Source organism: Thunnus albacares, chromosome 10, assembly GCF_914725855.1.
Source record: "Thunnus albacares chromosome 10, fThuAlb1.1, whole genome shotgun sequence".
In the NCBI taxonomy this organism is placed as follows: Eukaryota; Metazoa; Chordata; class Actinopteri; order Scombriformes; family Scombridae; genus Thunnus; species Thunnus albacares.
In genome coordinates, this window is record NC_058115.1 from 17,051,068 (window position 1) to 17,069,223 (window position 18,156).

The 18,156-nt window shown below is 42.3% G+C and overlaps 1 protein-coding gene across 3 annotated transcripts in view; it reads right to left on the bottom strand.

Moving 5' to 3' along the window:
* The window catches only part of LOC122989913 (protein diaphanous homolog 1-like), a 105,664-nt gene that overhangs the window by 44,395 nt on the left and 43,113 nt on the right, over nt 1-18,156 (bottom strand). For all 3 annotated transcript variants that reach the window (XM_044362956.1, XM_044362955.1, XM_044362957.1), the window contains 3 exons: nt 15,774-16,322; nt 13,634-13,748; nt 13,470-13,478 (listed from right to left, as the gene is read on the bottom strand). In XM_044362956.1, coding sequence (XP_044218891.1) covers nt 13,470-13,478; nt 13,634-13,748; nt 15,774-16,322 — 673 coding nt within the window. The remainder of the gene's footprint in view (nt 1-13,469; nt 13,479-13,633; nt 13,749-15,773; nt 16,323-18,156) is intronic.

Consider the following 18,156-nt stretch of genomic DNA (forward strand, 5'->3'; position numbering starts at 1 on the left):
ATAAGGCTGGCCTGTCCTCGGTTACATGATGTTGGGAAATGAAGCTGACAGAGTCTGAGGTCTCCTATGACACAAACTCACTCATTCACTTACCCTCTCTCACAAACATACAATTTCTCTCACAAACACAAGCATACACACGTACACACATGTGCAAAGACCTGTGGTCTAGGGACTCTGAAATGCTTATGAATTATTGTGGTGAGTGGCAAGAACTCTTAGCAAGAACTCTTAGCATTACTTTACACATTTAAAGGGAGGACTCTTGGGGGATATGTGCTTACTCACATTAACAGACGCAGGTCCCCTGGCACACACACTTGTCCTGGTTTAAAAGCTGCCACACAAACTGTCCCATGTGATGTATTCTGCATTACACTGCAGTCTCAAATAAAACCAGAGGGCTCTACAGACACAAATACTAATGAATTCATTTTATGTTCTATTGCACTTTGTAGATGAGCTGAGGAGTGTGTTTTATAGCAATATGGCTTTCATTTCTGTTCACTTCTTTTTTTTCTCTTTTTTTTGGAAAGACTTGGAAAGGCTATATTTCACCAGAGGTAGACTCAGCGTGATTAATGTCATGTGTACAGTCTGGAAAATAGGGAACACACAGTGTTTGACACCTAAGCGGATGTAGTGGTGATTGCAACATGGTGTAGAAATGTGGGGGCACTGACCCTAGAGTGCATGGCATACTGTATATACAGCACGCTAAGACAGGGACCTTTGTCACAGATCACTCCCTCTCTCCCCACACTTCCCACTGTTGACAGAATGAACAGAAGGGTGAGAAAACAGATATTATGCGACAAACATACAGTGAAAATGGTATTCTTCACTTTTGAAGTTGTATCACCACACTTTGGTATACTCAAATAATTTGATAATGTCATAAACTCTAAACTCTAACCTTTACCGCATTTTTGCTGCAACATATGACTCACTGTAGAACTGTTAACCTGTAGTAAAACAAGCTCCTTTAATGGTGCAACCACTTGATGTTACTGTATCAGTGTTATTCCTACAGTAGTGGAGAACACATTACAGGATTTTCACAACAGCAGACTTAACAATGATGAAGCTAGCAGGACAGCCGTAAAATGCACAGTATGACCAAGCCGTTAGCAGGTAACTGCATTTATCTTCATGTGGTTACCGATGAAATCTCATCATGCAATAAAGAAAAAAAAGGTGAACTTGAGCACCTTCAGTACGCACATGACACATAGCCTCCAGAAAGTACAAGTCAATTTGGGAAAAAAGTCTCAAGTAAACCTAGCCACATTTGGACCACAGTATAAATTAATAACATGCAACATATTACATACTGTGTGTTATTCTGTGTATAGTCTTGTGTTCCCTGTGCTCATTAAACCATGCTCTGTCTACAGAGAAGATAAAGGGGTGGGGGGGCAGAAAGGGGAAATAGTGTGATAGATGGATGGAGGGGGGGGGGTCACAAAGGGATAGATGGAGTGAGTTGGGGGGGAATTAGCATGCTTTCGTGCGTTCTACGCCTCAGTGGAGCACCACGGGGCTTGTTGATGCCTCTAAGTGCAATGCAGTATTAAGCAGACAATCTCTAAGGAGGCCCAGTGGCATAGTGTGTGTGGGTGTGTGAGTGTGTGTGTGTGTGTACTGACTGACCACTAACTGTGTACAGTTAAGTACCAAGCCCTAAATAACCTATTTGGAGAACAGAAACAGGGAAGTGGAGAGATTCAGTGGAGAGCCAAACATTGTCAGAAGAGTGAGGAATTAAGATGCGGTCCGCCCCTCAGAGAGGAAGAGAGAGAAAGAACGCCACAGAGGAGAAGAGAAAGATTAAAAGGCAGAGAAAGGTCTCTGTCCATCCTGCCTGTTCTCTCACATACTGTATACTGACAGAGAAAACTGTATGCAGGACACACATCTCGATCAAGTCACCTTTAGTTAAAAGCAGCAGCGTCATCTCTCCTGCAAAGAATTCAGCTGTAATCAGCTCTCAGAGCAGCCAGCAATGCAGCACATTGCTATGACCAACCTGAACTGGACTCTGCGTCCAACTCTTTCAGTTCACTTTTCTCACTGTCATGCTCTCAGAATAACTTAACTCATTTTGCCTCACCTTGATCTCCATCTCCTCAATCACTATAGTTGCTTCATGTCTCTTCACCTCTTGATCATTTTTCATTCCTTCATTCCCTTCCTCACTGCTCTCTTCAATCGTACACAGATCACTCTTGCCTCCATTCGTCCTTCTCCTTGCCTCATTCATTCTCTCCCTCTCTCTCCTTCACTCTACCCTCAATAACGCCATCCGTCTTCTCATCTATTGAACCAAGATTAGTCTCCGTCCATCTGTATCTTTGATAATAATCTCTCCCACTTATTTTCTAAATGGTACCGGCAGCTTTCAGAATTTCATATTAATGTAATCTACTGCTGAATTACACTTAAGAGTATTTAAATAAACAAACAAAATAAAGGAAAAGAAAGCTTAAAACCTGAATATTTTACCATAATATTGAATGATTGTGAACTATAGGGCTCTTATAGCAGACTCAGAACACAGGTGCAGGTGTAAACCTGCCACTATTTTATAATTTTTTGTTTTTTCTGGTAAACAATGCAGTGGCCTTCATGTTTGTTTCATTCAACTGGCTTCAACCAAGCAGCATACTTGATATCATGAATCCAGCTCCCAAAAATTTGCATTTCCCCATAGTGGAGGCAAGCTTTTATCTTGCCTGGGTTAGCAAACAACCTGCTGAACCAACAAATAACTATGTTTTTAGTAGCTTTCTCCCATAAAAGCTGCATTGCTCCATCAAGTGCTACCCACATCTCCTCAAAGCCTGGAAGACAGAGAAAGCAGCATGTGTGTAGCTCTACTCAGAACACTCTACAGCCCTGCATATCCTCAAAACTTAACTACCAACAACTTTTAAGCTTTATTAAAATTCAATTTGATTTAAAAGAAAACCCTCTTTATACAGAGAGCACGTCACTTTAATTGTTTAAGATCAATTTTCAAGATCTGCCAATACTTGTTTTATCGTTATTTCATTATTACTGGCATTATTTGCAATGCTGTTATGGGCTGTTGCTCTTGCAGTATTTAACCACTATCTTCTTTGAGGCTGTAAACAAAGAAAACAGCAAGGAGGTAAAACTTCAGAGAAAAAAAAAAATCAACATGAAACTTTGAAAGCACAAACTCTCCGGGTTCTTCAAAAACTTTCCAGAACAGACTTAGAAAAAAACATTCTTGGAGTGATCTTTAGAAGTCTCGGGCGTACCACTCCATTCACACAAACAGACAGGAGTTGCTGCTGATGCCATGTGCATGCACAACAAGCCGTGAAAGGCTCTCTCTGCTCGCTGCACATCTACAGTGGAGCAGTTCTAGCAGACAAATTACTTCTAAGTACAATACATACAAAACGAAACACAGAAACTACACACGCAAAACGTGACTTGCATTAGTTGTTGGTACTGTATATCTCATATACTGTAGTTTGTTATGCATGGTGTGAATTTAACTATATTTGAATTTAAATGGAACCACTTCATGTCCTCCTTTTGACTACTTTTGCTTTCACTGCATATTGAGTTATACTGTACCTAGCACTGCTATTTCATATTCATGCCACAATGAAATAAGAATAAGCAGAGCTGGTTTTGTCTCAGAATGTGGTGAAAAATATTGCTCAGAAACGATTAGAGAATCCCTTCTGGTTTTTGTCACTCCACAGGCTTTGTTCAAGTTAAGCTACTGTTTGGGAGGAGGGGTTCAGGTAATGTCAGACTTCAATTTTCAGGCCCAGTCAAGCTCTACGGCCTCTCTGAAATGGTACAACTCCAAAGCCCACTCACTCAGATCAATACTTAAAGTAGTAACTCCATTCACACAATGACAAATTACTCATCTGCTTTCTCTCTCTCTCTTTCTTTCACTGTTAGTCCCTGATGCTCTGCTACCATCGCCCTGCTTTGCCAGTCTCAGTTTCACCCTGCAGTTAATCTGCTGGGTGGAGTGATGAGAGCTTGGGGAACCAACGGGTGGAAGATGAAGGAGATGAAGGAAGAGCGGAATGAGTGGAAGGGGGAAAAGGATGGGGAGTGAGAGATGGCCATGCATTATTGAGCATACAGAGTGGGGTTTTTAGGGGATAAATGTGAAAGCGTGTTTAGGGACAACCTTTTCCCTTCTGCCTCCCCCGCCTTCTCCCTTCCTTCATTCCTTGCCCTCCCTCCAACTTTCCTTTCCCCACGAGGATGGCCACATCTCTTATTCAGTGGGGAGGTTAAAAATTCAAAGCTGGGAGGGAGGAGGTGGGGGGAGAGGGGGGGAGGAAAGAGAGTACCTGAAAATGGTCAAAATGAAGGAATGTCTTTAGGGAGTTTTCTCAAGTGCTAATCTACAGAGCTCCTTGCTTTGATTAGGTGCGTGCGTGTGTGTGTGTGTGTGTGTGGTGAGGGGTGGGTAGTGGTGGTGGTGGGGGAGTATGGGGATGGGGGAAGTAGATGAATAGAGAGGGAGAGGAAGAGAGAGCAGGAGAGGGTGCAGACGTACGCTTTCATGCAGTGCAGTGTAGTGTAGCACACAGCATGGTGAAAAATTAAGGTGCCTGCAGGGCAAAGCAGAACCCACGTCTCACAGAACACGACACATGCAGATACTGAGTAATGGAGAAAAGGCTTCAGCATGCGAATAAACACACATAAACAGGATAAACTATGAGCACAAAGACATAGGAGCAGACCAACTGTAATTGACCACATAGCATATACACACATCATAATTGTATTCATATAAACTGTAAAAAAAAAAAAAAAACAAAAGTCTAACTTCTTCTTGTGCCAACACATCCATGACACATTAACACATAAATTTTGGTGCAGGCAAACACCATAACATGGTTACTTGTAGCAGATTAAGGTCAGAAAGTGGAGCACGGCCCGGCCCACCAGGCCTTGTAAATGCCATCGGTGTCTGGTGTAAATGCCACTGGGTTATCCATATTACAAACAGACTCCACAGCTAGAGACCAGGGGCCAAGTCACACCACTGGCAATAAAAGCTGGGCAGGTTACAACAAACGCAGCTCACATACACTGTGGCCAAGCGCAAAGGTGCGCGTAGACACATACATGCACGCAAACATGGAAATAAACAAGATAATGTATACCTTAAGAAAGTTGGTGTAAGTGTGTACAAAGCTTGGGTGAAATGGATAGCTTTAATATGTGTGGTTTTGTGAGAGCCCTGAAGCCCTGGCCTGAGTCATCAGCATAATGGGGAAGATAGTCTACAGCACCCTAATAACTCACTAGCTAGCTAACAACGCATCAGTAGCAGCTTAAGGCTACTGTTAAACAATTCGACTGAGATAGGAGCTTTGGACTTTAAAGGACACTTTAAAATGCCTCTGTTGCTACCATCCATCTTTCCTCTTCTCATTTTACATCTTGCTTTATCTTTACCCTCCTCCTCCTGCTGCTCTCCCGTCATTTTTCTAGTTCCATCCCTCGTTCATTGTCTCTTTTCATTAGAACCCCTTTATCAGACAGAGATAAGAGAAGAGAGATGAGGAAATCAGGAGAGAGAAGAGGATGAGGAGAGGGAGGAAGGGAGATGGGGGTTAATGCTCCTATCTCGTCAAATACATCTTTGAAGTTGTTGCTCTTTGCAGCTCCATTTTTTTATGTGTGTTATCAGTGACATCAAAGTGGGCTAAGTCTCCTGTGTGTGTGTGTGTGTGTGTCTATGTGTCTGTGCGTGCATGCATGCATGCATATGTGTGTGTGTGTGTGTCACTGCGTGCAGGGATAGGTAGCTAATACTGCAAAAAAATAAACGTTAGTCAGTTACAGGCAGCCACAGTCAATCTGCACTTTTAGCTACACTGCACTTTTGACTATTTCTTCTCCTCTCTTATCTCTCCTTTTACTCAAGATTAACATGCCTTCTAACCATAGAGACAGCCTCAGAGTGACTTTCCTTCCTCCCCAACCCCATCAATATCAAAATTAAAGCACCTCTACCATGAACACCTGACACACACACACACACACACACAGCATACATGCATAAGAAAAAGAGGAGGAGGAAAGAGAGTATGCTGCTGTGACCAAGAGGAGTAAAAACAGGAAAGAAGAGTGGGTGGAAGGAGTGTAGGTGTGCATACATATATCCCTTCATCCCCACATCCTACCATCTCTCTTCATGATTTTTTTTCCCTCTTGGCCTGGGTGAAAAGAGACAGAATCACGAACACTGAGGATACTTAGCATCTGTAACAAGCTTTTGAGCTTATCAGCCAATCCCTCAATTAAACACACACTCACAAAGATTACAAACATACACTCATGCGCGCACACACGCACACACACACACGCACGCACACGTACGCACGCACGCACACATACAGAGCTGCTCTCAGCCCCTGCTCAGCTGTCATATCATTGGGAACATTTAAATGGTAATGGTATTGGGACGAGAGATTGGAACGCTGGCTGGCTGGCTGGCTGGCTGACCGACTGGCTGGCTGGGAGAGGAGCCGAGTGAAGCAAAGAAGGCCTATTCCGTTTAAAAACAGGATAATCTCCAGGAAAGAGAAAAGGCAGCAAGGAGATTAGGCACACACAGCGGTAATGCTCCGGCATGAGTACACTTAGCTCATTTGCATGTAAAACAGAGGAGAGAGAGATATAACGAGGGATGGAGGGAGGGAGGGATGGAATGAAGAGAATGAGTGGGACAAAAGTGCGTGTGTGTGTGAGTGCGCTTACATGTGTATGCATAAGTGTACGCTTCCGTTTGTGCATGTGAGTGAGCTGTTGCAGTTGGCAGTGAGAGCCAGCGTGAGCACACACAGATGTGTTTGAACCTGATAAGGCCTGATGAATGAGCGGCGTTTTGTGCCTGTTCCTCAACCATAAAGAGATGGTGAATGAGAGAACGCTTGCTATTGCCGCACTGAGAATACACACCAAGGCTTAGAGAGCGAGCAAAGCCAGCCTAATGCACCGCTACTGTTCAGGGCTTAAGAGGTATAGTTAGGATTTAAACTTAAGCACTAGTACACATAAACACTTAAATGTACGTACAAACACACAACACCAAACACAACCTATAAACATCAAACCTTCCATTTACAGGCTATACCTGCATATTGAAAAGCCAGTCGCTATAGATGCTGTATACATAGATTTATGTGTCACCACTGTACACAGACCCATAGTTATCCAGTCGTGCGGTCATTTGTTGATGGCAAAAAGGTGTGGAGAGAAAATGGGGATTAGAGATATAAGTAAAGAAATGGCTGCATCCAGAAATGGAATGAATAAGAGAGAATAGAAAGAAAACAGAATGTGATATTTTTTCCAGCTCCTTCTACAGCATTAGTGACCCTTGCATTAACCTGCTTCTCTTTCTGCAGCCCCAGCCTGAACACTGCATGATTTATTAACAAGGCCTGCTACTGTGGACTACACAAGTACAAACATACACAAGCACACACTCATAGAAAACTTTAAACACATTACACACAAGCTTTTCAAAGCCAATACTAATTTAGAACAATCACACAAGCGCGCACAAACACTCTTATGGCTTAATAAAGTGTGCCCATTCCTCATTTAGTCATCTAAGTGCTTTATTAGTCCATATTTTAAACAGTCTCAGGAGACTGTCTACACATTCCACAAACTGTTATCTAAAACTCTCCCTAATTATAAACAATCATACACACAAATGAACACACACGCACAGCAACTCACAAATCTTTCTTGGCTGTGTCCTAGAGGGAACCAACAGTTGAAAAACAAACATCTTCTGGAAGTGGGTTGTGGTGAGGATTATGAAGCTGAGATGGAAAAGAGGTAGAGGAGACGGAGGAGAGGTGGGGGGGTGGGGGGGGGGGGGTCGAACCAGTGTACTGTAAAGCAGGTTCTTCCATTTTCTCACCTGTAGTTATTTTGAACAAAAACTTGCCAGTCATTTATCAGACCTGTCAAATCTGGAGCAGCTACTGTGAGGCCATCAGGTAAAGAATCAGAAGAGACACAAAACAGCATTATTTTCTCACATGATGTATTGTCTAAGATTGTGGTTCTCAAAGTGAGGTCCAGGGACTACCAGGGGTCCTTGAGGGAGTTCCAGGGGGTCCCCAGCAAAAAGGGGAATAATTTGTCTTCACTGTAATTCCATCCATAAGTAACATAATGACAGAATGTATGACTATTTTGGTCATGTGTTTCATACACTTTTTGTAATAAAACTAAAAGCAAAAATCTGATCAGATGGGGGTATGTGGTCTAATTTGTGTCAGTTTAGGGGTCCTTGACGTGAAAAAGTTTGACAACCATTGATCTAAGAACTGTGACTTGTGACTGACTAAAGGGTAAATCTATGGTGAAAATATTTATATCACAGTCTCATAGCTGACATTTCTGTAATTTCATCATCATGCAGTCTGCTGCACTTTAAAAAAAACAGTGCTTAAGTGTTTGCTTAAGCTATTTCATTAGCAGGGAACTTTTTCTTTGTCTGACAATTTGGTGTACTGTTAAAAAAAACAAGTCACCAAATGTTATGAATTCTGTTTAGCAGAAGATGTAATGACCTAATCAACAACACTGCACCATAATTCCCAATGCCTCTTGGTCTTTTATTGTTAATATATTACATCTCTCATCCCTTTAACTGATTGGTCTACAACCCTAGAGAGGCCGCAGGCAAGGATGCACACGCACGCATACGCGCACACACACACACGCACACACGCACGAACGCACACACACACACACACACACACAAGCACAGAGTAGGCATTTTCTTGCTGATTGGTGGCTCATTAAGGTAAAAAAGTGTAGAGAATAGACCTAAAAGGAAACTCAGCAACACAACTACACGTACATATTTGCACACATACACACCTCTACAGAGAAGGAAATTGATTTCTTCAGAACACAGGGAGATCAAAAGGCTTATTATAATTGGTTTGTAAATGTGGCTGAGCTCACCCACCCACATACAGTACACCAGCATACAGACACCCTTGCACTGACAAACGTGCATTCATCTGCAATAAACTTGTCTGCGTTGTATAGGATGAAAATGTGACACTGTAAGTTGCTATTGCATATGTGTGGGTATATTATGCAGCAATACACAGTGGATGGATCACAGAGTGCCTCTTCTGGGTTGGGATTCTCCACTAAAAAAGAGAAATGAGGTCGCCATACTACAACAGACCACAGAAACACAGCGATTGAGACAGAGAAGAGGGAAGGGTGTATAGGCTGGAGAATTGGGATGTGAAAATGATCCTCCCATTATGAGGATTAATAATCGTATATGCTCCTGGCCCTTTTCTCTCCTTTTCTCTCCCGAATCGAATTAATCACCACTGCTCCCCCAAGCCCAGCCTTTCCCTCTGCTCACTCTTCTTTTTTTTCATCCACCTACATCCTTCTCCATCTCTTGCTCTCTCATTCTTTTGCTAATTGGGCTATCTGAGGTGCCAACTTCAAAAGGCACCTGCTATCAAACAGTTGGAAAAGGTGAAAAAAGGATATAATGTATATACCCATATATGATGAGCAGTGTACACCCTCTAGCCTTGTGACTGCTGCACTGTGCAAAGATTACTAGAAAAAATTGCTTGACTGTATATGAAAAGGAATTCTTTTATGTCTGTTCATCCATCATCATCTTCATCATTATCATCACCATCATCATTATTATTAGTATTATTACTATTATTAAACAACAGAGAGAAGAAAACAAACACTAAAAAGCAGAAAACAGACACAAGCACATCAAAGAGAGGAATTAGGAACCAGTAGCTTAAGGGAGAATGAGGAGATAAGCTTTCTGCCTGAAACATTATACACTACACTAACCGCTTTACAGCCACAAATACTTGCTCATCTAAACAACGAGGCTGTTTACAATTACAAATAGTCACACCAGGCCTCTGATTATAAGCCCTTACACTCACAAAGTACAACAACAGGGAAAATAACAGCAAGCTTTTCCACACATCTTTTTTTAGAAATTCAGACAGAAAAAAAGATGGCAGTATAGTACTATGATTTCTCCACTACAAACACTGCAGTGAAATTTGGCAAGTTGGATCTCAATAAATTCTTCTGAATGCTCTGGATGGAGCTTAAAATAGGTTTATATCATATCGAGCTGTACAGATGTACAGTGTAACAGATTGCTATTATCTCAGACTGGGCATCAGTTCAACCACTTTAAAAAGCTGTTTTATAACAAAACTCAGCATATTAAGAATATACTGTAACGCATTTTTCAACACTAAAATACCTCCAAAATATTATAATTAAAGCTACTACTGGCAGCTGACATTGAGGGGTTAGCCATAACCATACTTTCCAAAAGGTAGTAATTAGGTAATGCAAAGACACTCACCACTTTAACCTTGATATGCTTCACTCAGGAAAATAAGGTTTATGAACATCACACAAATGGATAGACTGAACCACAAAGAGACAGCTCCTTGAGGCAGAGCACCTTCTGAAAAGCTTGACAGTTTGCATTCTCAATAAGCCAAACCCAAGTCCATTTACTGACTGACTATAAAATGCATATTTTTTATTTCCAGTGTTGACAGCTTAGTTTTGTATTGCCATCCTGAGTAAGATGTTCAGCAGCACAGTGCTACTAAAGGTTGCCTTAGCTTGTCTGGTTGTTCGTGAGGCAAGTTAAGTAGTTTGAGAGGAGAAAGGTGAAAAGTCTTGAAATACAGAAGACTAGACTGGAATTAAATCAAGTAAGGTGGAGCTTTTCTCCAATGGTAACCTGGATTTGTTATATCCTTGCCTGATTTTAGAACCACCGTTGAAAACATGTACCCATGTAAGCTGAAGAACTATTTTTAACTATTTTATCCAATAGAAGGAGATGATCTGTGTGTCTAAAGTAAATGACAGCTAAATGAGATCAGATGTGTCACTACAATTTAAATGAAAAATGAAATCAACACCACATAATTTAGAAAACATTAAGGAAATGCTTGATGATAGATTTACTATAGATTCTAATTGATTATCACACACACACACACACACAAACAAACTGCAGATAATAGATGTTCTGTGTCTGATAACTTCTGTGGTGGAAACCAAGCTTATGAGGATGTCTACCAGTGTTTCCCCTATAATTGTACAGGCCTAGAGGGCTGCCAGGCCAACGAGAACCCCCACCAAGCAAAAAAATCTTTTTTTTTTTGTTAATGCCAAAAATAATGCTAAATATCCATTCATTCGGAAATCAATAGCTTTTGGGGGCCTCTCTGTGCAGCGCTGTTCTGAAACATGAGTCAAGCTCTGTGTCCTTGCCTGGAAAACTCTTGGTAGGGTAGCTGTTTTTAAGGATTAGGGCAGTGCGTAATGTGTGTGTAGCGAGTGTAACATAGGCTATAGTGTGTCAGTTAATAAATGCTCCCAAATGCTCCCCAACTGCTAGAAAAGCATTTGAACATGACAAAAGTAGTATTGCCTAAATTAATCAAAAAATAAAGGTTTTATTGATCATTTCTGCCATTTATCGAGCATATTTGTTTAATTAACTCCTGGAGAGAGAGAGACAGGAGCATGTAGAACAACTGGACTGAGCTTAACTACTGAACTTGATCCTGATATCAATGAGAGAGAACAGATAAAGATAGATACATAGCTAGTGATATACACTTATACAGAGAGATAGTAGAAATAACTACAGAGCTAAAGAGCAAAAGATAAAATATATATACTGTGTGTGTGTGTGTGTGTGTGTGTGTGTGTGTGTGTGTGTGTGTGTGTGTGTGTGAGAAAGTGTCGAACTGTGTCCATGAGAGCCACGTGCAGCTAGAGGGCGTGTCTCCCGCTGTTATCTCTCTGCCCTTCCACCAAGCCTCAGAAGGTCAACACCCCTGACCCTACCCTGGGCACACTACCCCCCTGCATGTCTGTTGTCTGTGTGGGTGTGTGCATGTGTGCAACCCCCGCTGTGCTGCTGGGCAACTGATGGAGAAGAGGAGGAAGGGTCAGGGAGGGTCAGCGGTGGCTCGGTGTGGTGTCGGTCTGCTTCTGCTGGGTAACGAGGAATGGGAGGCGCAAGAGGAGGAGGAAAAGGAACAGAAGGATAAAGAAGAGTGAAGCTGGGCTCCCAGAGGTGAGGGATAGGGAGAAGGATGGTGGTCAGAAGGAATGTACTAGGCCTTGAGTCGTGTGTTTAAGCAAGAGAAGGATGGACAAGAGGTGAAAGGTCAATCTGTATAACACCAGAGCTGGTTGCTTACTGGGCTGTATATGCATGCACAGACACAGACACACAAACATATATACACCACAAAGAGAGAGTGGATTAAATCACACATGCACTCACAAGCACACAAAGGAACATAAGATGCTTAAACAAGAACTCAGTGAAATCCCAATTCTGTTTCGAAGAATGTTTTATTCCTAACTAACAAACTTGGCCAGATTCAAAACACGCACTGGAAACCAACAAACGCTGGCCTCTCTCTCTCTCTCTCTCCCACACACACACACACACACACACACACACACACAGTACATCCACACAAGCAGGCATACAGACAGGTGTGGGGCTATGAAAAGGCCACGGTGTCTTTATAGTCAGCTCTCAGAAAAGGTTATTAGACATCAACTGGAACAGGCGGCTGTCTTGGCCAATAAAAAGGGGAGGCGTGGGTGTACGGGCCAAGGGGGTGGGGAGGGGGTCAAATTAAGGAGTGACAGGCGGACGTTAGGACTTGCCATACAGGTGAATGTAGATGGGACAGCTGCCAACACTGACATTTAACTGACATCAACAGCTAGCATCAGCCGTGTGTGCATGCACACTTTTGTTTATGTATATGACATGAGCAAGAGTCTGTGTGTGTATGTGCACTGAGACTGAATCTGAAGGTCAAATGGAATTATATACACACCCACACACACTGTCTGTGAGTTCCTGGTGTCCTGGTTATGATATGAATATGGAGGAGTTAGAGCAGAAGGCTCAGTGACACTGGGACAAGGTGATAGGAGTGGACAGGTGTGCGTGTGTGAGCGTACACCCGTATGTCAGCGCTTTGTGCCAGGACAGCAGGTGGCTAGTCAAAGGACATCAGTGACCTTCTCCTTATACCTCCCTCAACACTCCTCCCTTTGTCCATCTTTCCCTCTGTCCCCAAGTCCTAATTCATCTCATCTAGTAGTGAGCACTCTGCGTCTGCACAACAAGTCATGGGCACATTGAGAAGATGAACACATACACATACACAGATGTGGGTGGTTTATTCATGAACTCGTGTGAGATGCTGTTTTGACACAGTGTTGCTGAATAATGTAAATGTGCAGCGTGTCCTCCAAGCAGAGGAAGAGAAGGGTGAGAAAGGCTGGAGAAGACGTGTGAAAAAAAGAATTAAATGGATGTGTGTGCGTGACATTCTTACCTTTAGAGGCTGATGGAGGCAGAACAACAGGTTTGAAATGGACATGGAGTCAGGGAGAGAGAGGAGATATGTGAGAGGTGAGAAACAGAGAAAGACATTGCTCATTACTGTGAAACACAAATGATAAAAGCACATAGTAAAAAACACACAAGCCACACACTCACTCTTTGTCTGTGAGGAGAAGGTCAAGGTGAGTTTGGCAAAGAGCTCATTGTTCTCATATTTATCCTCTTTTGCCTTGGTCCAGAAACTGTTCTCAGAGAGGTCCTCAGGTCCGATCTAAAAGAAAAAGTGTGTACAATGAGAGAAAGAGAGAAAAAGAGACAGAGGGGGATCAAATGAAGAAGAGAATGATGTATTGTATCTACTAGTGAAACATATCATCAAATCGACTCCACTTTCCAAAAACGTTCATCTGTGCACCTGGTGAACAATGAGATGGGCAGAGAGAGAGGCAAGGGAATGTTAGTATAGGGAGGAGAGGAGGATGGAGGAAGGAAGGAAGGCACAAAGAAGAGAGGAAGAGGAGGAACAAGTAATTTTCTGTAATCTTTGCACATTGTCTCAACCACAAAGCAGCCTGAGCGTCAGAGCTCCACACACACAAATGCAAAGAAATACAGAGGGTTCTACCCCCCCCCCCCCCCCTCTCTCTTCTTTCTTCATTCTTACGCGGGTGCTCTCTCTCTATCCCTCCCTTTGTCTCTGTGTCTCTATTCTGGTCACAAGTCACAATTAACTTTGTATGTTTTTCCTTCACTTTCCAAGTGTTCTCATCAAGAGAAAAGAGAAAGAGAAAAAGTGAAACAGAGAGCGAGTGAGAAAGCAGTGGTAGTAAATTTACAGATATCAGGCCTTTCATTATGGACAAAGCCTCAGGGAAGGGGCGTAGGATGGAAAAGACAGAGAGTAGGGAAAGGAAATGTGATATGGGGATGAGCTGAAGGGGCAAGAAAGAAAGAAGGAGAGCATGCCAAAAGGAGGATGAGACCAAGCCAGAAAAAAAGTTAATTTAAATTACAAAAGAATACTGTCCTTTCTAGCTGCAATTTAATTATCTTTCAGTGGTGCAGTTAAAAGAAGGCAGCTTATTAAAAAGCAATTTCTGTGACATCCTCGTCAAACACTCTCACCAGCCTGAGAGAGTGAGAGAGAGAGAGAGAGAGAGAGAGAGAGAGCGAGACAGAGAGAGAGAGAGAGAGAGGGAGAAGCTAAATGCTGATGAAGTCTGCTGAAGCCATTAAACAGTAGCTTTAGGCTAAAGAAAGACAGAGGGCCGTTTTGATGTTTTAACCATCACAGATGAGAGGGAGGAGAAGAACATGAAGCACATAGTCATGAGATACACGTGTGCATGCACGTCACTTTAGGTCAGAATCTCACTCAGAGTTGCTGCACACTTTTTGAAATCAAATTTAATGCTTTTTAAGACCTCGACAGAGAAAATTTAATTCCCTTTCCACAGCAAAACGAATGTTCATTAGTGCTGAGCTTTATGTTTGAAATCAACTTGACAATATTAATAGGGATATTTTCGAATCTCCATATAATCATATGTAAAGTCACATAAAGTAATGAAATGAATGGCAAATGCAATGAACTGTGTCTCACTGTTACATTAACATTAGATAAAAAAAAGCATTTTCATTTATAATTTTAATCTTAATTACATTGTGTTAAATATTAAGGCTGTTGTGGTCGTTCTCAGACTCACAGAGCAGGTTATAGTTCATTCTCCCCATTGAGACACACGTTATCTCGCTCAGAAGTTCTGAACATACAGTTTTCTACTTTTCATCCACTTTAACAGTCCATTAAATCTGTAAACACCAAATTAAAAGTCCACTCTCCTCCTTTATGCTGGCCGTTGCAGCTCTGCACTAAAAACCTTATTATCCAGATTCTAGCAATTATCAGATATAACAGAGGACTTAATGTCTTCTCTGATCCCCCCGGCTAACTGTCTTTAGCTTAACATCGCTAGCTGGACTAGACTGAGTCACGACTGAAGACCAAACCATATTTAAATTAAGTGAATCCTGTGAAAAGATATTTCTCATGCAACTTGAAATCACCCATCATAATTAAAAGGAAGACTTTTTGAGACATGTTATGATCTTAAATTAAAATAAGCAAACACATCTTCTAATTGATAGTATTTTCTCATAAGCAAGATGCAAAATTTCTAGAAATACCCTGGGTCTAATTAAACAAAACATCTGTTGATCCATAACTAACTGATGATAACTATGATAGCTCTTTTGAATACTGATAATATATTGACACTTTTATCTCAGGACTAACCTTGCTCCAGTTGGCTCTCTTCAGCTGGACCTCTGGCTTGTATTCTTTCTTAGGCTGGAGGCCAAAAGGCAGCGGAGGTGGTGCAGGGGCACCCCAGCCCCCCATGCCAAATGGTGGAGGTGGAGGCATGCCTGGGCCAGGCGGTGGAGGAGGCATACCCGGGAACCCGGGCGGAGGTGGTGGTGGTGGAGGTCCCATCCCTGGTAAGGGTGGAGGGGGTGGCGGTCCTGGCATGCCTGGTAAAGGAGGTGGAGGAGGAGGAGGAGGAATACCGGCATGTCCCGGTAAAGGAGGCGGAGGAGGAGGAGGAGGAATACCGGCATGTCCTGGTAAAGGAGGAGGCGGTGGGGGTGGGGGAACGGGCATGCCTGCATGGCCTGGTAGGGGTGGGGGTGGAGGTGGAGGTGGAGGTGGAGGGGGCGCACCAGCATTCTGGCCAGGGAGAGGAGGGGCAGGTGGTGGAGGGGCCAAACCAGGTGTTGGCACAGGAACAGTGACTGTGATAACTTTAGTCTTGGCCTCTTCCAGATCTTTAGACAGTTTTTCAATCTGCAGGGGAGGGAAAATGTGTTGTTATACATATATTTTCAAACCATATGCAGTAATTCATCATTTGATGTCTTAACTGTATATTGTTTGTTGTTTATTCCACAAATTCACATTATTTTTGTACAGATTTGGCAATTTCCACCATTCCCAATGAATAGCATTGCCAGCAGAGTGATTATATTTAAGAGAAAAAAGGCAGAACAAAAGAGGAGGAAAGAGTGACATAGAGAGAGGATTAAAGCTTGGGCAGGATTGAATTTTGGGAAAGATGGGGAAAGAATGGAGGACAAGACGCAGAGAGAAAAACATAGCAGTGGGGAATTAAGTCCACAGAGGAATTCAAAATAAAAAAGTTTTCAAGAGTGGGACAAACTTCTAAATTAGAAAAGTCTGATTTTTTTTTTTATTTCAATACTGAAATACTAATTCCACTATTTATATCAGTGAGGCAACAATTCTTGAGAAAATCATTAAAATTTGCCAACTAATCCAGGGCTAAGATTGGGGTTTGAAGGGAATATACTATATGTGAGTTTAAGTACATGAATAGCGAAATGTATTTACTGTATGTGTTTAAAGTGTAAATTATCTGCATGTACAGTATGTGTGTGAAAAAGTGTCTGTATGCAGCGAAGCAAACGCGTCGGTTTCGTCGAACTCCGAAAAGAAGACAGTAACAGACATAAAGGGCCTCCGAGGCAAGCTTTCTTAGTGAGGCAGCAGATGAAGAGTTGGGCACGGCATCACACAGAGGGACAGTGAGAGATCTCTACATGTGAGGAAATCTTGGATGGGCAGTGCCTCAAACAGAGAGAAAGTGAGCCATCTTAGTATGAGAAGCATGTTTGATGCTTGGCTGTTGATGCTGTTGATGGTTTGGACAACTGTGTGTGCATATGTGCGTGTCTGTGTGTCTGTGTGTGTTTGGGCTTTTGCGTGGTGAGAAGATGACTCTGCTGGCATCAGCCGGTTTGGATGAAGCTCATTTTGGAAACTTGTATAGTTCTCTAACTGACAGACACTCACTCACTCATACACACACACACACACCTTGAGCAAACATGCACAGAGGCAGACTGTTCTGGGTCACTTGGTGTGTTTGTGAGTTTGGGTGTCACTATGAGGCAGAGTCCAGCTGGTGTGGCAGCAGGACACTGACAGGTAAACAATCTTAATCTTTGCCTCCCTACTGTATGTGTGTATACACACAAGCACACACACACACATGCACATCCTATGTGTGTAACTTGGCCTTAAAAAATGTTTTTGTCCCATCTGCATCCTTTCCCTTTCTTCTTCTTTCTTCTCCCTTTAGTCACTCTTTATACTCCCTTTCCCCCACTTTCCATGTTTTCATCGAGTTTCTTTATCTCTTAAGGATTTGGCTTCTTTTCACAATATCTTTATAGTTTTTTTCCCTCCTCTTTTCATGCCATGCTAGCAGTTGGGTAAATCATTTAAGGCCAGGGGGATTCTGTGTTTGTGTGGGTGTTCATAGATGTTGGACAACTTTTGGTGTTTAGACTTCTACAATATTATATTTCTCTAAGCCCAAAAATAGTTTACTTCTTGCAGCTTCAGCAGAAGTTTCTGTGTTGTGTATGTGTGTTTCCAGGCCATTAAGCAAGGCTGATTAAATTATCCGACTCAATCTTTATTGATTATGTTCTTATGTTTTGGTTCTCTCATATTGACTGTAGTATGAAGCAATGATTGAATAAATATAGATTGTTTGAGCTGGTCAACTGGACACAAAGATTTCTGGAAGTGTGATACAGGGTTCAACTCACTTTTATACACTTCAATACACTAAAAAGGTACAAACAATTTCTGT